General features: G+C 37.7%; 1 protein-coding gene across 3 annotated transcripts; it reads left to right on the forward strand.

The window, feature by feature from the left end:
• Window positions 1–375: 375 nt before the first annotated feature.
• Window positions 376–23,914, forward strand: LOC122645197 (protein FAM135B-like). Of its 3 annotated transcripts, none has more exons than XM_043838530.1 (16): window positions 376–736; window positions 890–975; window positions 2,429–2,583; window positions 2,806–2,870; window positions 3,041–3,244; window positions 3,396–3,450; window positions 5,757–5,902; window positions 5,981–6,026; window positions 6,112–6,248; window positions 18,912–19,101; window positions 19,289–19,348; window positions 19,441–19,695; window positions 21,158–21,416; window positions 21,498–21,703; window positions 21,861–21,911; window positions 23,380–23,914. In XM_043838530.1, exons 1-16 carry the CDS (start codon window positions 570–572, stop codon window positions 23,668–23,670), a joined length of 2,373 nt encoding a protein of 790 aa, XP_043694465.1. In that variant the 5' UTR covers window positions 376–569; the 3' UTR covers window positions 23,671–23,914. The 3 variants fall into 3 exon arrangements, with proteins under 3 accessions (XP_043694465.1, XP_043694472.1, XP_043694479.1); XM_043838537.1 differs by having other exon boundaries at window positions 6,115–6,248; XM_043838544.1 differs by having other exon boundaries at window positions 3,041–3,235.
• Window positions 23,915–24,685: the final 771 nt, after the last annotated feature.

The following is a 24,685-nucleotide window of genomic DNA, read 5'->3' on the forward strand; positions in this document are numbered from 1 at the left end:
TGGTTTGTTGGATCCCAGAATCTATGAGATTAGAGCAGTATTGTCTCTTCTCTTTTTCTAATTTATGAGAACGTTGATCACAAGACGGTGGTGATCGCTCTGCGAAAGCGAAAATTCCCAGCTGGAGACCTGACACTGACTTTCTCTCTTTCTCTCTATGTTTTCCTCGTCTTCCACATTCGAAGACAAAACCCTAGGTCATTCATGACGAGGGAAAACCCTTTTTCTATAGAGATGTTGTCGCCACGGGATCTGCAGATGTTGCATAGAGACTCATTTCAAGCGAGCTTCTCTGCTTTGCGTCGGGGAAGGATTTCTCGTTTAGTAGAAGATTAGAATTTTTTGTGAACTGTTTTGGTAGCTTGTGTTGGATCTACTTCCTGCTTGTATATTTGTTTAATTCAGTTATTCTTGATGGAATGACGTTCGAGAAAGGTTACTTGTCTGGTTGGAGAACGAGGTTTACTAGGAAGGAGATTCAGAGATTTGGTGGAGACCTTGGTTTTCAGACTGTTTGAGAGGGGGGGAGGGATGCGAGTTTCAGGGTGATTTTGGGACGTGAATCACTTATGTTTCACCGTCTCCGATTTCTAATCGGTCGGCATAATAAGACACCGTCTACAAAGAGGTTGCTTAATTCAAAGAGAAAACCGTGTGAGCCTGCCATGTTTGAAACAGTACAGGAAGTCGCCATCTACATACACAGGTTTCATAATCTCGACCTTTTCCAGCAAGGGTAAGCATTTGATTAATGTTGTTTGGTTCACGGACACCCTTTCATCTTTCTTATGGAAATCGAAAAACTGTCTCATTGTGAAGGAAATCTGTCTCATGAGTTGATATTTGATTTTTCAAAGTTGAGTAATGCACTGCTCGCTTCCCTTTGCAGATGGTACCAAATTAAAATTACAATGAGATGGGAGGACGCTAGATACACCTCTCATGGAGCTCCTGCGAGAGTCGTTCAGTACGAAGGTACTTCCATCTGAAGTTATGCTGGCTTCTCTGTAACTTATGTTTGTATTTGCATCCAGTTGCTTATTTAGACTGTAGTATACCTCAAAACCGTAATAGCATTTTGAAGGTTGCCACAATAGGCCAATTGGGAGAATAGGTCCCACATTACTTAGATGTCTTTTATGTAGTCCTAGTCTGCCATGAGACTACTTTAGCTTCAAATTATTGGAATTCGAATTCTAAACTAAACGCCTCTTCTCAGACTTTTGATATGTTTTAATGTAGATAAGTAGCATGCATTCTTGAAAGACTTAAAGAAACTAACAGCTTGATGATATTCGACCTTGGTCTTGCACTCAAATGATTTTCTACTTCCCCGACATAAACTTTCCTAATCATCCAAGCAGCTTAAAGAAGGGCTCTAGAGTTTCCCAGATTTTGATGGTCCTCACAAGTTGAGCAGAAAAAGAATTTGTCCCAAGTTTCTTCAGAACAATCTTCAATTACATCAGCCTTTTGCTCTTCCATTGGACAAACTCCTGAGTGCAGAAGAGGATTTCTTGCCAGCATGGGTCCTCCTCAGAATTCTTCTATTCCCATGCCGTAGGATTATTTTAATGTGTTGATTAAGTAATTCTTGGTTTTTGGAATGCATTGCCCTTTCCCAACCCCTAAACTATTGGAAGTGGAGAAAATGTTCCCACTTCCTTCGTCAATGAGGCCCCTTCCACTGTAGATATGACCGTCTATTTTATTTTTATGTTCATGGATCTTTCATTTCGTTGGGATAAGGATTCATTGATTTGAATCTTTGGTTCACCCTTCTGCTGTCCTCCTCACCTTCCCTTGCATTTCATGGCCTTGATAAAAGCGACAGTGTTCTGCATTTTAATGAAGAGGCAGTGCTTCTACACTTCCTTTTGCAATAATGCAATCTGGCTGTATATTCCTCTGTATGCCGAATTTTCCTTGGGTTTTATCTTTATAGATTTTCTCTATGGGATCTTATTTTCCATGCAATTTTAATTTTTTGGCATATGTTGGAATCTCCTTTGGAATTTTATATCACAAAATGGATAAAAAATCTCAGGTTAAATTTTGAAGTCATGGCCTTTTTGATAGTTCATGGATTTATTATTTAGTAGCATATTCTCATTTTAAATCCCTGTCTTTCAAAATATGTAAGTCTCGATTGTTTATTTACTAAGGGATTTGAGGGCTACTTGTTTTTGTTTGAATATCACATTATAGTAGAATTGCATTAGTTGCTTCAGCTTTTCTGCATTATTTTTCACCTTCACATGCTTCAATATTTCATAATGCTGCGCACATCATTGCTGTAGCTTAGTTCAGTCACAAAAATTATACAATCTACAAATACATGTTTTGCATTCAGTAAGCTTTCTATACACTTGGGACTCTTAGATCAGCTTGAGGTTAAGAATAGTGACATCTAAGAGGGTTGATGCAGCTCCTGATTTGGGGTCTGATGATTTCATCGGAATATGGAGGATTGACGATAAGGAGAACAGTTTCTCTACACAGCCTTTTAGGATCAAGTATGCTAGGCAGGATGTTCCTCTATCTGTCATGATCTCTTTTAATCTACCTCTTGGAAAATTTGAGGTATTCCCTCCCTCTCTCTCTCTCTCTCTCATCTGTGATTCTGTGTTTGTAATTACTAGTATCATATTGATATCAATTTCAGACATTCGGAATTTTTATTGATATCTTAAGATAACTGCACCGATTCTGAACGTCTCAGCAATCTAGCATGTTTCTATTTGCTTTTAGATGATTGATACTGTTGTACTTAGCTTGGATACTCACCTTAAATTTGATTTCTAGGTTCCTGCCACATCTGCTGTGATTTTGAAGTTTGAGCTTCTGCATGCTCCAATATTGGAGAATGGGTTAGTGTACCTACTTTACTACATATACTTGCTTACTCCCACAGTTCCACCACAACTGTCTGTTTCTTCATTTTTCTTACCCGTGCATGATTGGTAATTTCCATGGGCAATAGTAAACTCTGTCTAGAGTAATTTCTAAATCCTTGTTGATGAGAATACAATTAATGCAGGTTTGACTTTCAAGCATCTTTGGACGCACTTCCTGCTTCCATCCATGAATTCCGGATTCCTCCCAAAGGCCTTCTGGGTTTGCATTCATATTGCCCTGTTTATTTTGATACTTTCCATGCGGTGCTTGTTGATGTAAGTGTACATGCCACTGTACTGAAAGCTGGAGCCTACACTCCTCCAAAGAAGGTATCCAGGTTAGCCAGGTGTCATTAACATTTCTATCATGTATACAAATGCCTATGTGCATTATGTTTGCATTTATCCATATCTCTACATTTATGATTTACCTATATGTATACTATGTGTTTTGCATGTTAAATTGTTAGAATAACTTGTGGAATTGGAATATTTCAGTGATTCTCTTACAGTTGGAGATGTTGCTCGTGAAAATTGTGATAAGTCCAATCGAGTATGTACTTCTTTCAGTTGAATCCTCTTTTATTTTGACGGTTTGACCTTTACATACCTTATTGAGACCTCAGTGCATATTAGTCAACACCCCTTTGCTCAAGTGGTGGAAATTATTTTATGTCAATGAAGTGGATTCTTGTTTCTGTTGCTTCTCTTTATCTTCTTCTTCCCCCCCCCCCTCTCTCTTTGTAGGGTTTCAAATCTTGGTATTTACTGATTTACTCAAGTATGCTAGTGTTTTTAGTATTCACTCAAAATTTTCTCAAGGAGATTGTGCTAACTGTGTGTAGAAAGATAAAAGATCAGAAAATTTCAAGCATCCATCTAAAATTTATGTGTACATAAGAGCTGTGAGCCTGTGATTTAAACTCTGTTTCAGCTGGTAAAGTCTTGGGCTTGTTGTAGATGAGATCTGGGATCGAGTCCTGTCTTCACCACTTGCCCCTCTCCTCTAACCCCCCACCCCTTGGCGAATGTATACAAATCAATTTCGTTTTGACTCAAAAAAAATAAAAAACACTGTTTTGAGGCATATTTATCAGTCATGAGAAAACCCTAAAGATGCTTGTTTTACTAGTTGAACTTTCTAATGCATATGGGATTTTTTCAGTATGATTTGGAAATTCACTATTGCAGCATTACTTTCCTTTCTATTTTCCAATGTAGGCACCTTAATTTTGAATACCAACTACTTTCAGTTGCATACTTACATCAACTTTGTTTCTGGTTTTCCCTCTGACTCTCTCGTGTGGTGTGTGTTAGTGGTTATTTGTTGGAGTTATAGATGTGTTTTCGGCCCATGTAATCATATGAACTTCATAGACTACAAATATTGAGGGTTTTTTTATTTATAATTTTGATAAAATTGGAAAATTAAATTAGATTGATGAAATTTGTTCTTGTAACCTCAATATTTGAGCTTGAGCAATGACATTTCATCTTTTCATAGTGTTCAGTTTCTTGTGGTTTTTGGTTTAATCAGAGAAATGGAGAATTGCACGTCATTCTTCGAGAAGTTGCTTCCTCTAAATCTTGAGCTGTTTATTAATTTTGTATTTCTTCATGCAAACAAGTTAATGGCTATCTAATTACCCAAATGGGAACCAATAGCCTACAAAGATCTAGAACAGCAGGTCTCTTAATAACCCTCCAAAACAGCAGTATCAGCAACCTGGTCAAAGAACGATCAGATCTTGTTGCAATTCAGGTCACAGGGCTTTGTAGATGTATGGAATGTGTTGCCAAAATTAGAAGTGAATCCGATGGTTAGATTGGAAGATATCAAGGAGTTATAAAAATAGACAGTTACTAGAAATTAGAAACAATAGAAAACAGAAACTAAAGTGAAGAATAGCAAGTGAAAACAAAAATAGAAGACAAATAAGAAGAAATAGAAATACAAACTAGAAGGAAAATAGAAGTTAGAGCATGTAAGTTTCTGCCGCAGGTTACCATGAGAAAAACAAAGAACTGCTGTTAGTAAGGATTCGATGGACTGATATGGTGGTTTTTCCTGCACTAGAATAAATACTGAAACTGAGAACAAGGCAACAAGGAATCAGTGAACAGAATAGCAATTCAACATCTAAACAGAAAAGGGAAATAAAACGGATATGCGCAGGGTGTATAAGAAGGATATGAACTAGGCTTCCCACATAGAACTTGACTAGCATCTCACTGGTCCAACTTGGCTTCCCACCAAGGGCTTCACTGCATCCCACAGTAAAGGAGGTTTGAATCTCACAAAAATCAGCAATCATATGCTTAACAAATTGTTCAAACCGTTTGGGTAGTGTGATTTCCCTGCTTGTTATTTATAAATTCGATGAAATAAACAAATAGGAAAACCGTATGTATGGTAGGGAGAATCCCTTAACTTAAGTCCTCTTCAAAATAGAAGTATTCTAGAATTTCAACAAAATAGAAATTATTCTAGAATTTCAACAAGATAGAAACTAGAGGCTGGAATGTAGGACATTTGTCCAGCCTTCAAGAAACACTACTAAAATAAAGATTACAACTTACTAAACTAGAAACTAATACTAATCCCGAATAGGACTCAAATCCCTAATATTTGGACCTATAGAATTGGCCCATTACAGTCATAAACCCCAAAAAAACTAAACACATGGCCCATATAACTCATGCATTGAAAATTAAACATTTTGGTCCATTCTTGGCCCAGTTTGACCCAACTGATGGCCTGGTTTGCTGCTGACCTTCTTGTTCTTTTGAACTGCATCACAAATTCTAATTAAATTTATAGATTGTTAATAGCTGAGCTTTTATTTCTTCACTTTTCAGGTGTTGGACCAAGGGGCTTATGGGGATTCAAAACAAATTTCATTGCTGAAAGCATTGCTAATTGCTCGTGACATTCTCCTAGAAGAACTACAAAATCTCAGCAAGGCCATAGATCAAAAAGTTGATTTGACTGATTTTATCTCAAACATGGGTCAAAATAAGTTAACTACTCCATACTTGCCAGCAAATACAAATACTGAAAGTATTGAACTCTCAGATGGAAGGATGGGAATGAAACATGCAGCAAGCGAGCCACAGAATGGTCTTGAGGTACCTGCTTGCTCTATACTCTTAATTCCATCTGTAATGTTGTTATAACTTCTGTTGATCTCTTAAGTATTCCTCTGTCCTGTAGCAGAAATCAAATGGCATTATTGATTTTGGAAGTGATGAGGTGCTACAATCTCTTACTAAGGAGAATCTGTTAAGTGCTTTCAGTTCAGTGGCGAACCAACTTTCATTTTTGTGGAATGCATTCCTAAAATTCCACAGGTTTGTTTGCTCGATATCTAATTTTTGTGCTTTGGTATATTCTCTCTCTTTAGGATGGTTGTAAGTGTAAAGATTACAGTGGAAATATGGTATTTTTGTATCTTTTTCTGCATTTATAGGTATGGAAGGAAGGAAGTGTACTATCCCGTGCCATTGATGGTATAAATACTAATGTAATGAATTAAAAAGATAAGAAATAACTGGGTATTGCCATCGTTTTCCTTGCTCCAAATAAACTTCGTCATGCAAATGTGAATATAGTGAGGGAGCAGACCCTACTACACATGTTATAACTTATAAGTGATGTCCATTGTTATAATTTGTAGTCATATTGATGCAGTGGCAAGTAGTTGATGTGATATGAATATGATTTTCATACTCATTTGTTAGAGGTTATCAATAATCAATGTACCTCTTAGTTATTGCAATATTTTGACCTTGGAGAAGATTAGAGGTGGATCAGGTAAATGCCAAATTCTATGTGCAAATGTGTAAAGTTCAAGGTGGGGATTTAGCATGGGTAATGCAAAAGCTCTTTGAGAATAAAGGAGGAGCAAGTTCCATCTTTTTGTACTCTGGAGGAGTTTTGAGAAGCATGCATATTGGAATTCCTTTCCAATATATTGCTACTTTCTTGTTCTTAGATTTTGTAGAACCTGTCTTAGATATGTTAAAACTTCTAGTAGCAGATGATATGTCACATAGTAGTTATTTTAATGGTCAAAAGCTAAAAAAGGCATATCCTAGTTCTGAGTATCTTATATTTTGCGTAAGTGACACTTTGATTGCGCTATGAGAAGCAGCTAGAAGAGAGATCATGTTAATGCCATGATTGATGTCGACTATTGGGACTTGAATTGACATCTGCTTTGTCCAGATTTTTATTCTCTCACTTTACCTAGTATTGGTCAGTATTTGTGCATCTTGACTATAGTGTTGTGGCTTTGGACCTGTTCCTATTGTATTCCTTTTCAACCCCACCCCCCCCAAAAAAAAAAAAAAATGGTATTCCTAATATTGGTCAGGATCACATGTCATTTAATGTAATGGTTTTCCATGAAGGCACAGACCTAATTCTTTACCATATTGGTCAATATGATCTGAATTTTTATAGATTTTATAAACGGATCACCAAATTAATCAGCACTGTCACCTTGAGTGGATCCCAAGTAGTTTAGGCAAGGCTTGTGCAGTTGAGTTGCATCATCAAAGTCATTGTTTGTCATCATTTCCATTGTTATTGTTGTTGCCGTTATTGTAATTAGGGAAAAATCAAAAGAAATCCCATTAAAAAATTCTTACCAGGAAATGTATTACAAATTTGTGTGTCTGTCAAACCAATTGCAGAGGGGGGGGGATCTCTTGACATTTTCTTACAGTTTTTTCAATCATCAATCATTCAAAATGACAAAAATTGCCCTAATTAGACGTGATCAAATATCCATGGGTGAGAAAATCTCCAACCTACCATATACGAAATGATGACTAGGGTATTTTGTTAGTAAATCTGTAACCAGTTTGGGAAATGAGGTTTCAGACCAAAGCAGGGATGTAAATGGAGTACATTCAAAGTAGGTGTAGGCTTGCCTGACTTCAAATCCATTTAGCGCAATTGATATCTGTATTTGACATACACCAGGTTGAAATCAATAATTGAATTCAAATTTAAGACTCACTTTCTTATTTCATGCTGCCTGAATGTAATTTTCTAGCATTAGGCATGTCGCCCATGAGAGAGTAACCTGTCTACATCAACTTCTTTACAGTTTATATAGAACTCTATGTCTTTTCATAATGCAAAGATGCATCTTATGTCCTATGAGTCTTATCAAACACAATTATTTTTCACTGGAACCAAAAGAGCTGGTGTTTAGTTCTGTTGGAATATGTAATCCAGAATACCCCACGGTATTCTGGTCCTTTTGGGGTTAGTTTATTTATTATGTTATTAGGTACAGTCGGCTATGTGGGTTTTAGTCCCACATCGCCTAGTTTAGTCTATTTGTAATTTTTCCTCTATTATAAATAGAGGGGCTTACCTCTCAATTAATTAATTCAAGTATTTACAACTTCCATCTTCTTTTCTCTCTTTTCTTCTCTCTAGAGTTACTGGTTACAGGTCCTAGGTATTCTACATGGTATCAAAGCTAGGCAACCAGTGACTGATTCCCTCCAAGATTGCCGTTTTGAGAGTCATTTTGGGTTTCCCGTTTGAAGAAGGAAACCCTAGTTCATAGAAGAAGAAGAACTAGTGTTTCGTATGGGTTTTTTATGTTGGTGATTGAAAGAGGGTTGTTCTCGATCGTATGCTGCCTCTATTTGAGAGACATGGTCTCGCTACCTCTGATTTGCTTCTATACCTCGGCTGCTATTAATTTCTGTTGATCGAACCAAGTTTTTTTCTGGTTTGATCAAAGAACTTTTGCTGATCGATCTACAGTCAATCATGCTCTCCTTCTTGGACTTTTGATGATTTTTTCTGCTTGATGGTGTTTCGTTGAGTTCAGAGGTTGAAGACAATATTTCCGCCTATGGTTATCGCCTCCTTTTTTCGAATTTGGTTTCTGGCTGGTTCACGCTGTAGTCGATTAATGTTGGAGCTTTTCTGTTATTGAAACCCTTTTTGTTTGATTTTGGATGGTTCATCGGTTCTTCAATTATTGCTGTTGCTGCTCTTTGGTTTTGGCCTGAGATCCTAATTGAGGGCAATACCCCACATAGGCGATCCTAATCCAATTGTTTCATCACCCAAACCAACCTCTGTTTTGAAGATTAAGTCGAAACAGTGACCTGCTTCCCTGTTTTACCGCCAGATCTGATTTCAGGGCTCTAAATATTTGAGTGGAGCTTGTTGTTTGTAGGAACTACCACCTAGGTTTAACAGGGCCTGGGAGTGCGACTCTACCACTGAAATTTTAGGGCAAACAAAGATCTGTCGTGGATTTTCTCTTAATCTGAGTTTCTTCTTTCCACTAGGTGTTTGTTCGTGACTGAAGGTTGAAGACAACCTTCCTAACGTAAGTGGCTTTCTTTTCTTTTATTCTGGTTTCATATATTACCCCTCCTGTCTCTCTTTATTTCACTTAAGCCATTCTCCAAATTTTCATGTCATCATGTGCCATCATTACCTTATTTGAGTTTCCAGCTTTGCTCTTATTTTTTGAAATTATTTACTCCTACATCCTACGGTCTTCTTTGTTTCTTTCAAAGGAATCCTATCCTGTTCACCATATTTACCAGAATGCCATTCTTTTTTTAACTTTGTGTTATTTGCAATTCTGCCATTCCCAAACCAATAAATCTAATTCCCTACATGACCCATTACTTTCTTATTTACCAAGGGCCCCTTGCATAATTCTGGTTATTTACGGAACTGCCATTATTTTTTCATACATTCCCCTATTTGACTACTCAATTGACCCTTGAAAATTCTAGTTTATTACTAGTTTGCCCTTTGGCTTGGATTGTATTTAAAAGTGGATTTCCACCAAATTACAATCATGCCATCCTTTTTTTCCAACACCGTTTTCTTTCAATAATTCTAATTCCCTTCATATCCCATACATTTGGTATTACCCATAACACCTTTGGAAACTTCTGGTAAATTACAATTTTACCATTCCTTCCTTTTTACTTACTCATAGCACCTTTGGAAAATTCTGGAATATTACGTTTTTGCCCTATTTCTTACATCATCTCTATTATGTCCACGTGTACTACATGTGAGGGGGGATTATGTACAATACACCTGTAGACATTGCAGAACACAGAACTTGTAGGAACATTGGTGCAAAACATAGAAGATCAGTTCTCTTCACCATTGCCATTGGGTATCCTTCGTTATTGGGTTGAGTTTGCCATAAGGGGGAGATTGAAGTATTGAAGAGTATTGAAGATATTTGGTTGTTGCCTATTTGAGTTTGCCATAAGGGGGAGATTGAAGTATTGAAGATATTTGGTTGTTGCCTATTTGAGGACTTTCAGTTGGGTTGATACAGTATTTTTTCCGCTGCCTGATTTAGTTTGTTTTCGCTGCTTGCTGTTCTAGTTATTTCACTTCAAGATTCTAAGTCACTATGACAATCTGAGATTCATCACTGGATAGCTATTGAAGATCGTTGAAAGCTGCCTTTTTTGGAAGACATTTCAGTCCCGGTTTGCTGATCATGTCTGTCCAAGTTTTGAAGATCTATTTTTTCAAGTTCTTGAAGGTTTATTTGGGAGCTGCATTCATATGTCAAGCTGGATTCTGTTGCAACTTAGTTTTTTCCCATTTTGTTCAAGTTGGGCATTAGTACCGTGTATGCGCCAACTTAGGGGAGAGTGTTAGCATTATTTGGAGTTCTTTGTTCTTTAGTTCAAGCTGGATCTTTTTTCTTTACTTATTTGTATAATCCAGCTTGAGGGGGAGTGTTGGAATATGTAATCCAGAATACCGTGGGGGTATTCTGGTCCTTTTGGGGTTAGTTTATTTATTATGTTATTAGGTACAGTCGGCTATGTGGGTTTTAGTCCTACATCGCCTAGTTTAGTCTATTTGTAATTTTCCCTCTATTATAAATAGAGGGGCTTACCTCTCAATTAATTAATTCAAGTATTTACAACTTCCATCTTCTTTTCTCTCTTTTCTTCTCTCTAGAGTTACTGGTTACAGGTCCTAGGTATTCTACAAGTTCCAATATTTTGTGTCAAAAGATTTGGGATGGGCTTTGTTTCTTTTGGTTAGCAATCTGTTGAAAGGTTCTTGTAAATTTCTAATTTCTCTTGTGTTTAACCTTAAATGGGATCAACATTAAAGCAAGGGTTTTGAAATTTGGATTTCAACCTCGTTTCAATTTCTGTCGAAACCGAATATTTCAGAAAATTTTGGTCCATTTCAACACTGCAATTTGGATAGTCATTTCATTTGATTTTGGTTGAAAACCAAAATATTTCATGGAATTTCAGTCATTTCCACTGAAATTTCGAACTATGCATAAAAATGAAAGGTAAACAAAAATTTAGATGGGTGGCTTGCTGCACTTCCCATCTGTATTTTGTCTTATTGTGTTTTTTTTAATAGAAATTATGGACATGAGTAGTTCATGGAGAAAAAAAAATCAATTTCAATGAGCTTTGAAGTTTACACTCACTGAACTATATACTCTTGCATGTTATGACATTCTAATCCAAATACCTATCTGTTCTGATTTGCATTGGTTGCATTTATGTATCTTATAGGTTTGAAATTCATTTTTCCTTCACTTATCTGAGAAAAGAAAGTATTTACCTTCATTTTAGCAAGGACTGATATTCATATTTTGCATGTATTTCGATATCCAACCAAAAGAATATGGGAAGGAATAGAAAACTGGGTATTGAAAATTATTGTCAAACTGTGGTTTATTATCTTGGGGCATAGAATGGGTTTCTAAGTTCCAATACTGATTAAGTTAAACTCTTTCATGTTACCTAAATTTTGATCGAATCACCAAGGCCTCATTTGTTTAGAGGGGTTTATGAGGTGGGCGAGTTGCTAAGGCGGGACCTATGTGTTGGTGGGGTGACCAACATGGGTGGAAAAGTGAAAACTTGAAATGGGATTTCCTTACTTTCCCAATTCTTTGATTACTCGGGGGTGGGAATACTCTGGAGAAGTGAGAGGGAAGAGAAGGAGAGAGATGGCGAGGAAGACGATAATGGAGAGGAGAGAGCTGAGAGCAGGTTGGGTGGGTGGGATGAACAACGAATGCATCAAAGATTTTCATCGAAGAAGATCAACCATCGTCGTAGATTTCCATCAAGAGATCAACCACCGCTGCAGATTTCCATTGAAGAAGACCGACCACCACTGCATATTTCTGTTGAAGAGATCAACCACCCCTGCAGTTTTCCGTTGAAGAGAGTGAGAGAGAGGGCAGAAAGACAAGCAGAAGGCAGGGATAGGATTTCCACTGTTTAGGTGTTGTGCTTTTAATGTCGACGATCTAATGTGATCTGAGAGCTTCTGTCCGTCAATCAGCCACTTGCAATTAGGTGATTTGAGCTTCTTCTTCTTTTTTTTTAATACTTCTATCCATCTCACACGTTTCACTAGAGCTCAACTACGAAGCAAAAATCTTTTCTTTTTGTTCTACCGTTACTACTTTCCTTAGATTTTTAAAGACAGTTTTGTACTGTAATTTAATGAGTATTTGTCTTTGATCTTAAATGAGCTGAAATGCAACTCCCCTAGCATGAATTCCTAATTTGGAGGACAAATGGAGGTGGAGTTGCAGCGGTGATGTACACGGGTGTGAGGTGTTGGGCGATGGCAGTGCTTGGGGTGAAGTGTTGGGTGATTGCAGTGGATGATGGCAGGGCTGTGGTGATGTGCAGCAGCCGGGATGAGGTATTGGCTGGTGGGGAAGAAATAGGGGCGGTGGTTGTATACAATTAGAGGCGGAAGATGGCTGTGGTGGGTATATACGAAGACGGGCGGTAGGTGTATGCCATGGGGCAGGAAGAAGAAGACGAGAATAGAAAGAGCACCAAAGAGAAATCAAGAGCCGTTGCAAGTTCCCCCCTCCCCAATGCAAAAGTCCCACCAAATTGGTGGGACTTTGAAAGGGTATGAGGTGGAGACCATGTCACCCGACAGGGAAAGCTCCCTTCCCCAATGTTGTCTGGAACTTTCCCACCCCCATATAACCAAACGCCTCAACTTCCCTTTGTTATTGGAAAAGCAGTACTACTTTTCCACCCCTTAAATCCCACCCCAGTAAAGCCCCTCTAAACAAACGGGACCCAGTGGTTTTATTTTGAATCCTCTTACACCAAGAGCCAGTAAATTGAGCTAGGTGTCTTCTTCTTCTCCTTCATATTTTCATACTCAATGTCTTCCTTAAAAAGGGAGGGGGGGGTTACGAGGAATAGTGTCGAACCAGGGAAAATCCATTGGGAGATTAGTACAGCAAGATCACAGGAAATAGGAACTAGAACCAGAATTAAATAAAATTTTAACTCCATCAAAACAGATCTGATGAGGCTGAAATTGCAACCGAAGGTTCACTTTAACATGGAGTTAAGACCTGCAAATTTTGGTCTGATTCTGATGGTTCGATCTGGAGTTAGGGAGTAAGCCTACTCCAACTAGGAAATCTCAAAACTGCAGAATCAATGTAATGTAGATGCCAGTTCAACTAAGAACCAATACTACAGTAGGATCGATCTACTGATATTCTCAGGCCTTCATGTAACAATTGAACATCAATTCCAGTGGCTGATTCCGTCTTTCGAATGGTCTTCAGCAGATCAGTAACTTTCAGGGCAGAACTCTCATTGAAATCAATTGAAATAGAAGATAAAAAAAAAAGAAAATAGAAGAAGATAGAAAAAGGATAGTTTGGATTGAGCCTCTCACCCACTCGAAGGCATCTCACCCTCTCAAGGAATCTCTCCCCTCACTGCATCTCACTGCATTCATGGCTATCAAACCAGAATTCTCTCTTTTCTCTAAATCGTTGGCTATTCTGTCCAGCCTATTTCCTTTATTTATAAAAACCAATTACATCCTAAATCTTCTAGAAATATTCCAAAAAAAATCCAATCCTAATTGGTTACAAAATAAAATGCTAATTACATAAGAAATCTAATTTAAAATAGAAACTATCCCTAACCTAATAAAATCCATACGCAATTAGCAACTCTTCCCTAAAATCTAGGACTAAAGAAGTTGTCAAATCCTCCTCTACGCATGCCCAATTAATCTTCAATCTTTATCTCCCAGCTAGCTGGCCATGGGGCCCACAAAATCAGTTCATTATCTCCCCCAGGTTGATGGATAGCTGTCCTCCTAGACTCCCATGAGATCTGTTGAATCCCCTACAATTCAGCAAATCAGTAGCTAATAAATCTGGAAAATAATCCTCCCTTAAATTGGCAATCTCGATTTCTTCTTTGGACAAAATTGATAGTAGAATCCCATATAATGGGCCAGGTACATGCTAATTCGGTGGCTCAGAATATGGGCCAGAATTGAACCTAATTTGATACCCAATCGAGTGAGAAATTTAAGAACTCTGATCAAAGATCTATTAGTGATTCATATTGATGATTCTGCAGTGGACTATATTCAGTTTCACAAAAGCAAATCATAATATATGTGGGGGGGGGGGGGGAGTGTCCCCATCCTGCAGTGAATTGACTGTCTTAGAGTTAAGAGTTGCTTTTGGTTTTTATTTTTCCCCCTATTTGATTGTAATTAATCTAGTACTCTTATTGAGAGTCCTACTCAGAGCCTAATGTTTTGCTATTATAAATAAATCAAAGCAGTCCATGATAGGCACACTGAACCTATCATGGGTTTAGATCTCTCTCCTTCTCCCATCATTCTCTCTTTCTCTCTTCTCTTCCATTTGCAAGTACTGGTTCCAGGTTCAGTGTTTGTCACATGATGTCAGAGCTGTAACCAGAACTTGCTCTCCTTGATAGCTGTTTTGAGAGTCGTTCTAGGTTTCTGGTTGAGGTGTGTGAAACCCTAGATAGAAGAAGAAGAACTAGGGTTTCGTACGGGTTTCATATACTGATGAAGATTGAATAATTGTATGAATATTGTACCTGAAGTGGGGTTTGCTGCTATTGATTGATGCTAATTGAAGAAGAAGAAAAAGTGATACTGCTGATCAAGGGTTTAGCATATCTTCCCCCTTATAATACCAGTTTCGAAGGTTGAAGGTTGTTATGGGTACATGGTTTTGTTGGTGCTGGTGATCTCCTGCGATTATGGATCCTTCCGTTACGACAGTGATTTGGCTGGATTTGCTGATAACTTATTCTAGGGGTTGGAAGAATTTTGTTTTTGGTTGTTTGCTGCTGGTGTATGCAGGTTGTTGATAACCCTATTGCATTAAAGCAGAGCACTCCTTCGAAGCAACGAACTTGGAGTAGGGCTTTCTCTGATTTGGTGTTTGCTCTTGTTTCGCTATGGAAGGATATCAAATGAGCTAATCAATCTACTGCCACCACTTACCTTCCGCGAGCTCCGCAGTCCCTCCCTTTCCGAAGTCCGAAATCGTGAGGCTGAGGGAGTCCGTAGGCGTGACTCTCCCTGCCTCCTTTCCCTATCGTGAAATGTGAGGTAAGGTTGAGGGAGGCAATCCGTTGAACTGTTGTTTGCTAACCGAAGATGTGATAAACTTAGAGTAGGCTTTTCCTCCTTGCCATTTGTTTGTATTGTTGAAGGTGTGCTACCTCTCCCTGGAATTTCTGGTCTTTTGGAGTCTTTCCAAAAGAATCCTCCCCTTTTGCAGGTTTGTACGATGGCTATAGGTTGAGGTTGCAAAATCCGGATCTGGATCCTCTACTTCCGAGCTGCCCCTACTTCCGTGCGCCCCACACACAGCAAGGTGGAAAAGACTGCCTTACCCCTGCCCTTTTGCAGGTTTGTACGATGGCTATAGGTTGAGGTTGCAAAATCCGGATCTGGATCCTCTACTTCCGAGCTGCCCCTACTTCCGTGCGCCCCACACACAGCAAGGTGGAAAAGACTGCCTTACCCCTGCTCGGGCAGGGGTAAGACGATCTTTTCGCCGCCTTGCTGTGTCTGGGGTGCACAGTGCAGTATGGGCAGCTCGGCAGTTGAGGGATCCAACCCTTTAAAGTCCTTGTACTTCTTGATTTCCTAAAATACACTTTCCTTATTCTTTTATTCTCCATTGCCTTTATTTTATTGTCCTTCCAAGTTTGCCCTTATTAAATAATTGCAAATCCCTTTTGTGTTCTTTGTTCTTTATCCTACCAAGGAGGCCCTTAAATATTATGGTTAATTACCAGATTGCCACTACATTATAATTGGGTTTTAACTCTCTTGTGTGGGACAGTAATTGGGTTTAAATTGGGATTGCATTGAATAAAATACGAAATTGCCATTCCTTCATTTTACGAGAGTTTCTATTGCCATTTGTGGGCACATAGCATCCAATTTAGGATCTTGGACCCCTAGATCACATTAGTTTGGGGTTGCAATTTTTGAAAATTATTGCTTGCATGGCGTGATGGTTGTTATTACTATTATTGGAGATTTTGCTTAGATTTGTTGAAATTTGGCCTGTTTGGTATTTTATTTGCTATCATACGAGGGAGATTGCAGATTATTATATTAGGATCTTTTTTGCATCTGCTCTTTATTATGAAACTTATGTGATGCTCATCCTTCATGATGCTGGTTATTGTTGTCATATAATAGCGGAATATTCTCTATTGCATCCTCTGCATTGTTTGTCCATGTTTAATGCTACACGTGGGGGGGAGATTGAACTTTGAAGATTATTATTATTATCTGCTCAAGTCATCAGCGAAGATTATTATTATTAATGTTATTTTGTTCGTTTCATTTTCTTGTGTCCTTAGCAATAATTTTATCTATGAAGATAGTTATTTATGGTATTCAACAATAATGAAATTTATCTGGACCACAACAATCTTATGCTGTCTGGTTCACAACAACTTGATTTTGTCTAGTCCCCAACAATTTGATGCAGCTATTGGTTTGCAATAACTTGTACTACATTTTTATCGATGGTCCGCAGTAACTTAGACTGCATTTTTATTACTGGTCCGCAATAACCTATATTGCATTTTTATCAGTGGTCCTTAATATCCTATACTCCACTTTCACCACTGGTTCGCAGCGACCTATGTTGCAATTTTTATTTGTGACCTCTATTTGGGGCCCCTAAGTGCATTGATATTTGTACTTTTACCTATCTTCTTTGTGAAGCTTACTACCTGTCTTCCTTGAGAAGGGCTTATGATGTAGCTATTGGATGCTACACTTTTATTTGTCTTCTTTGTGAAGATTACTACTTACTACTTGCCTTCTTTGAGAAGGGCTTATGATGTTGCTGTTGCTGATATGATATTTTGGATTGTGGATTGGTGTTGTTTTCTACTGCATATTTTGTTCATTGTTGGTGGTTATACTGGATTTATTCGACACAAATTTTTTTTTTTCTACTATTGCTGCTGATGATTGATATGCTTGAGTTGATATTACTATCCAAATGAAGTTCTTTGCACTCACTGGCATCTATGACTGCTATATATGTTCAAGACTGGTGTTGCTTTTAATATATGTTTGTTGTTCCAAGTTGGGGAGTGTTACAGACTGTTCACGATAAGGGGGGGGAGGGGAAGTGTCCCCAACGTGCAGTGACTTGAGCCTCTTAGAGTTAGAGTTGCTTTTGGTTTTTATTTCTTTCCTTATTTGATTGTAATCACTCTATTACTCTTAGTAGGAGTCCTAAGAGCCTAAGAAGGCCCGGCTCCAAGTTGTTCAAGAATAGTGTCGTTGAGTTTCTTGACCCTTAGCCTTAGGATTAGTCAGTTCTATTTCTTGATGGGGGCAGGGAAGGGGTATAACTCAGTGGTAGAGTGTCACCTTGACATAGTGGAAGCCATCAGTTAATTGTTTTGCTATTATAAATATATCAAAGGCAGTTCACAATAAGCACACTGAACCTATCTTGGGTTTAGTTCTCTCTCCTTCTCCCATCGTTCTCTCTTTCTCTCCTCTTCCACTTGCAGGTACTGGTTCCAGGTTCTGGGTTTGTCACATTGTAGAATCACCAAACAAAGCAGCAACTAGAATTGATCTAAAAAACAAAAGTGAAGCTGAAATTCTAGTAGAATAGTAGAACCGCAGGTTATGGGGTTAATAATTCTGACCAGAAATTACTTGGATGATAAAGAAAAAATAGAAAGAAAGATAGAAGAACATATACAATAATATGATAATGGGGAAGGAATCCACCAAAACCCATTGAAGAGAATCCACTCTTCCACTAAGGAATCCAACTTAACCTTAGGTTTCACTTGCAATCCACCAAGTAACACTACTGGATCCACAATAGTAAGCACTAAAGTTAGAAAACTGAATATCTTTATTTCATAAATTCGTGTGTATGAATGGCTGGTTACATAGATGTCTATATACACTCCCAAAATATGACTCCTAACATGACTCGAAATAGCCTAAACCATCTAGTAATCAAACTAGCTACTTAATTAGCCAAGAAAAAACGTAAAACAACTATGATTCTGACTGGGACTCCAACTTAAACTAAATAATAAATTAAATCCTGTATTCCTCAGTGCCACCCTTATTTTAGGACCTTTAAAGTGGCCTATTACAATGAAAAACCCCGTGGACCAAAGGCCCAACACATATGTAACCTTACCCAAGGCTTATTTCTTTCTAAATAAGCCCATTTTTCTGATTTATCTGAATCATGGGGAAGCTAGAGGCCAGTGGAATAGTGAAAAGGCATTACATACTATAGGTTACTAAGAAAAGAACCAAGCAAAACATTATAACACTCGGACAATATGTAAACTGTGCTGAACTTGTACAACTTGAAGCCCTAAATAAATTGTGCCACACTGCAACCAGAGAGCTGCTGTATGGCTGGCTTTTAAAGGTATAATTGTTTTGTTAGTTTTGGATGCGCCAACCTACAGCCTGCCAAAAGTAGACACAAAATCTACTGTATCTACCTTGAACCATAGGTTTTCTGGGAGATTATCAACTCGGAAACAGTTTTTTGGCATTATCCAATGTTTCTCTTTCTTTAGTTAAATTCTGCTACATCATCTTTGTTCCTTTCTATACAAAATAGGATCAGGTGCTAATAGATTTAGTTTCAGGGCTAACACAACCAAGATACTGGAATTCCTGAGGGATGCATGGGCCAATGATCGTAGAGCAGAGTGGTCAATATGGATGGTCTACACTAAGGTTCAGATGCCCCATCATTATTTGAGAAGTGGAAATGACGATTCATCTCAACATAGTGTACGTGGAAGAGTTTCGATTGCGAAGAAGATAAATGATGATGTAATGTGCCTATGAGCCCAGAAACTTTTTTTTTACTGATACAAGTTTTATAGGAATTATATGAGAATACCTGTATGAAGTTTTAGCTCATTTGGACCATTTTGCATCTTTTTAATAAAAGTCAATAGTTAATAGTATTATTGTGTGGTTGCTGAAGTGTAAATGTTCTCTTGTACTTTATATGCAGCCAGCTGAGGCTGCACATGCACGTGCTGAGCTTCATCGACGAAGTATTGCACAAATGAGAGTGAGTTATGTTTCTTATATGAATCGCTTTGGTTTCGACTTCGTATTTTCTATCATGTTCACTTCAATTTGAAAAATATTGATTGCAAGCAGATAAACAACCGGTCAATTCAAGATATGCAAATCTTTGGCGATCCTTTACATGTCCCTCTTTTAATTGTGGAACGGGTTGTGAATGCTCCATTCCGTACTACAAGTGGCAATTCCTACTTCAGCTCTCTGGACCCGAAGGATACATCTTCCATACTCATGGAACCCAACATTAGGGCTGTAAACAAGTTATCTGCTGCTGGCCCACATAGAAATGGTCGTGTTTTGAGGGTTGTGGTCTTTGTGCATGGATTTCAGGCATGTTTTGTTCCCCTTGCAATGAAAGGCTTAAATTTAAGGTTCCTGATTTTTGTGCTATTGATAAGAAGGATTACTTAGTTCTAGCATCTCTATTAATGTTGCCCAGTTGCATTGACCAGACATTTTTTATCTGCCAAGTACATGGTTCTCTTTGATTCGGCTGAAGTTTTCCATCATTTATCATTGACGAATAAGACCACCATAAACGACTGTTCAAATTATTCTTCTGCAGGCAACTGAATCTTTTAAGAAAGGGGGCATATGCTGCTGCATATCCTAGATACCCAGTAGCCAACATGAGATGATATTGACAACTTAAAAAAAAGTCAGCGGAAAATGCTTATATTCATTTAATGATGAAATTTGTGTTTCAGTAAGATTAGTAGTTGGTGAACTTGTTGATAGGAAACTTTTTTTTTGGGGGGGGGGGGGTGTGATTTATAAGGGTCTGTAGTAGCCGATTGAAGGGTTTAGATGGGTTGTCCTGACTAACTAAAGGCCTTATCCAATAATGCCACTTGGTGAGTTTTTTTGTGTGATAGTCATTAGGTTTTTCTTATTGATGGTTTGTGTATATTATGTACAGTTCCTTTTTGAGTGGAGAGTTTTTGTAAGCTGGTTGTAGAATTGAGAAATAGCAAATAAAATGTTAAACACCAATACAAATCAGAAGAGAAAATGATGTGTTATGGGTTAGCAGTCAACCCTTAAATCTGCAGGTGATCAGTCTACTAACCCCAATTTTCTGTTAAATAATACTCATAATTAATAGCTGCACAATCTACAACTCTAGTTCCCCGAGGTAAATATATTATGGAAATTCGTATCTTTTGCGGTATGCTGACTTTTTTTGGGAGGTTAAGAAAGGAATAACAGTGTCATACAAAGAGTGGAGTGGCCAATCACAAAGGTTACCAAAAGATAGAGCGTTGGGCTCAATTCTTTTGTTAATTAATGATCCACATTTTGTAAAATACAATAAAATGGAAATCAGGTAAGAAAGCCCTAGGGTGGGAATAGTTGAATTTATCTTGATGAATCAAGTCCTGTCAATATCATTTTGTTAAATTCTGTGTCCTAACAAGTAAACATGGTATATCATTTTGGGCTCAATTCTTTTGTTAATTAATGATCCACCATTTGTAAAATACAATAAAATGGAAATCCGTCAAGAAAGCCCTAGGGTAGGAATAGTTGAATTTATCTTGATGAATCAAGTCCTGTCAATATCATTTTGTTAAATTCTGTGTCCTAACAAGTAAACATGGTATAACATGGGATCTCAGGAGCATAATGAAGATCTTAATTTTTTTTGGCATTGATTCCACACTAGCCTTGATTCTTTTTTGGCCAATAACACATCTCTTGTCGATAGTCATTTCAAGATGTATGTTTTGCATTAAATATCCTTTAGTCAGTGGACTCATATTTTTTTAACTCAAAACTTTAACGTAATTAGGGACATCATCTGGATTTACGGCTTGTTCGGAATCAATGGATTTTGATAGATCCTGGAGCAGAATTTCTAATGTCAGAAGTGAATGAAGAGAAAACATCTGGAGATTTCAGAGAAATGGGTTCAAGACTGGCTCAGGAAGTGACTTCTTTTCTTAGAAGGAAAATTGATAAAATGTCAAGATCTGGAGGATTCAGAAATATCAAGCTTAGCTTTGTTGGGCACTCCATTGGGAACATCATTATAAGAACTGCCTTAACAGGTATGCATCCTTAGTCTGGTGGCTGTGTTCGTATTTGCTTCCTTGACTAAATAATGAATCTCATGCTTCTAATTATCTCAGAGGGCGTGATGGAACCATTTCTAAGATACCTTTATACATACTTATCCATATCGGGCCCACACCTGGGCTATTTGTACAGCACCAACTCTTTATTCAACTCTGGGCTCTGGGTTTTGAAGAAGCTCAAAGGATCACAGTGTATTCACCAGCTTACCTTCACTGATGATTCAGACCTCCAAAACACTTTCTTCTACAAGCTTTGCAAGGTATTGCAAGCTATCATCTGCATTGCTGTCTTTATTTCTGTTGGAATGAAGTAAAACAATAGAATTCTGAATTGGAAACAAAAATGAAAGGAAGGATCTATTTTTCCCCTTTTAGGCATAAAATTCTTAAAGGCTTCATCTTCTTTTTTTTTTTCAGCAAAAGACATTGGAGAACTTCAAGAACATAATCCTGTTATCCTCACCCCAGGTATTCCCCTTTTCTTCTACAATCATACTTTTATTTTGGATGTAAAAAGTTATAGGAGGAAAGTTTCCTGTCCGGGAGCATGGTCTCCTTGCATGCACCCTTGTGTCTCTCTCTCCTCCTCCCTACAAAGTGACCTCCCTACCCCCTCCCCATAGATTGAACCAAAGGGGGGCGCTGATTGGGTCTTGCGCAGGTGGAGATTACGCTCCTGGACAGAGAACACTCCCCGAAACTTATATATTGGAGAATATTTTTTACTTCAGAGAGGTGGGGGAACCTTTCCTTTCTTCTCTTTATAATTAGCAACTTCTTTCCAAGAAAAAAAAAAGGAATTTATGGCTGAATATACTCTCTTATTTGAATGACCATCGGCTGCTATTCTAGCAAATATTCTTTGGATTTATCTTTGGTTGGCTGTGTTCACTTGGGTCTAGAGTATGATGTCATACATAGGATTATTTACTGAAGACTGATAGTTCAAGGCAATCAATTGGGATCGTTTCTATTTGTACTTTTCCTCGTTGGGTTTTCCTGCCCAAGCACATATTGGTAACACGACGACATTGTCCTTAATACACACGTCATTAATTTACTATAGCCTTCTTAAGTATTTGAATAAGTATTGCTCCAAGGTATGGGTAACTGGGTTTAGGGTGTTCAACGAATATAGATTATTAAGGAATTTGTGTTGGATTGTTTCAATGATCCACCAAACCTAGAAATATAAGTTTCATGAATTGGTAGAGATAACCTTATTGGCACGAAGCATTGAAATTCAGTATTCTATAATCTATAGAGAGGGAAGAATGGGATGATCATGATTGGATTCTCTTAAAATCAAGGTGCTGATAATGTTACCAAGGTTGGTGAATTTTCATGAGTTAATGTGTTGCTGTGTTGCCATACGGCATACTACTTGTAAAGACATTGGGTGGATCCACATTACAAAGAACCACAACAAATCTTATTGGTCAAATTTCAGTCCAAATTGGGCATGCTGTATGGGTTAAAAGTGCATCTGAAGTTATAGAAAATTTGAAGCACGCCATTTACTCTTATCATTATATGCTGGAGATTTATCATTTCAGTAATTTGGTTTTAAGTCTGAACCCTGTTTTGTCCCTCTTTTACTTGCTCGTATTGGGCTGAAACTTGATAGGTGAGATGGGTGCATACCCCTCTATAATGTCGACCCACACATTTCCATTTCCTCCCACCTTAGTGGACATTTACTTCATCCCCAAATCATATTTAGGTGCTTAAATTATCGTTGTACTCTTTAATTTGATTAGATATAAATTAGCTAGTTTTTCATTGATTGTTCTCTAGAAGCATTGTTTCTGCCTTGCTTGCCTTTAACACAATGTCTTTGTCTCAGGATGGTTATGTTCCATATCACTCTGCTAGATTGTTCTCTAGAAGCATTGTTTCTGCCTTGCTTGCCTTTAACACAATGTCTTTGTCTCAGGATGGTTATGTTCCATATCACTCTGCTAGAATTGAATTATGCCAGGCGTCATCATGGGACTATTCCAAGAAAGGTAAAATCTTCATAGAGATGCTAAATAATTGCTTGGACCAGATACGTTCCCCCTCCTCCGAGTGCCGAACTTTCATGCGATGTGATGTCAACTTTGATACATCTTCCCATGGGAAGAACTTGAATACCTTCATTGGTCGGGCTGCTCATATTGAGTTCCTAGAGACTGACATTTTTGCGAAGTTTCTAATGTGGTCATTCCCAGAGTTATTTCAATAATGGTGATGGAAGACTGTGTGCATACCTCTGTCCAGTTTTTAATCTGTCTCTCCACATAAAAACTCGGCAAAGCCCTATTCACCAGCTTGGGCCAATTTTGGAATCAAGGAATGGAGGTTGGATGTGACATATGGTTATGCCAGGTGAATACTTCCATTCGGTGCATATCAATGATTTTGGCAGACTTCATCCTGGAGTTGAATGTTGGAGACATTGTAAAATATGATTCAGTTTTAGGTAGGAAAAATTATTTTATTTAGTTGAAGGCAAATAGATTTGTAATTATTTGGTAGGTAATTTAGATTCACTGTGATTCTGCTTTTGGCGCTTGACGAATCACATTAGGAAGTTGGAATGACTTTGGAACTTTCAGGTCATATATTGTAATTTTTGGAAGGGGGACAGTTTGGAGGAAAGGGTTGTAATTTCTGCATTCAAATGATGTGCAGTAATAAAGGTTTATTTTTTTTCCCCTCAATATATTTTTCTTTCTCCACTTGGTAGTCTTATATAATGGCCTTGACTCTACATGTTTTGTGTCTCCGTTATACCGATTAGATTGATAGAGATCTTTTCAAGGATTGTGATTGCTTGTGGAATTGTGTTAGTCTTTTCAGAACATTTCTTCCCTTCCTTATTTTTTTGAACACTTTAAAGTATAGGGCAATAAGGGAATGATAGAAATTTTCCTTTATGCAATTTTATATAATCTCATTGTTCTATTTTGGATCCACTTATTAGTTGTCTGAAGAAAATTATATAAACAAGTAGATTTGACTTTGTTTTACATTTTTTTTGTCATCTAAACTTACTTGTTTTGCTGTTGTTTTTTTTTTTTTTTTTTTTTTTTTGTGGCTCTTAGATCTAGGAAATTGATCTATTTATTTATCAAATATTGTATTATCATAAGAAGTAACTATAATTATGTCATCCTTTATGGAGTTTTATTTAGGTCATAAATGCAATTGATAATTATCATAAAATAATAAAAATACCACTAGAAGGAGGATCATAC

This window comes from Telopea speciosissima, chromosome 1, assembly GCF_018873765.1.
Source record: "Telopea speciosissima isolate NSW1024214 ecotype Mountain lineage chromosome 1, Tspe_v1, whole genome shotgun sequence".
NCBI classification, from domain to species: domain Eukaryota; kingdom Viridiplantae; phylum Streptophyta; class Magnoliopsida; order Proteales; family Proteaceae; genus Telopea; species Telopea speciosissima.

Bases quoted from the DNA above. Each gene is read 5' to 3' on its own strand.
- LOC122645197 (XM_043838530.1), top strand. From the start codon at position 570: ATGTTTCACCGTCTCCGATTTCTAATCGGTCGGCATAATAAGACACCG. The intron at 976-2,428 runs GTACTTCCATCT...GGGTTGATGCAG, and splicing joins GAGAGTCGTTCAGTACGAAG to CTCCTGATTTGGGGTCTGAT. The intron at 19,696-21,157 runs GCATGTTTTGTT...TAACGTAATTAG, and splicing joins TCTTTGTGCATGGATTTCAG to GGACATCATCTGGATTTACG.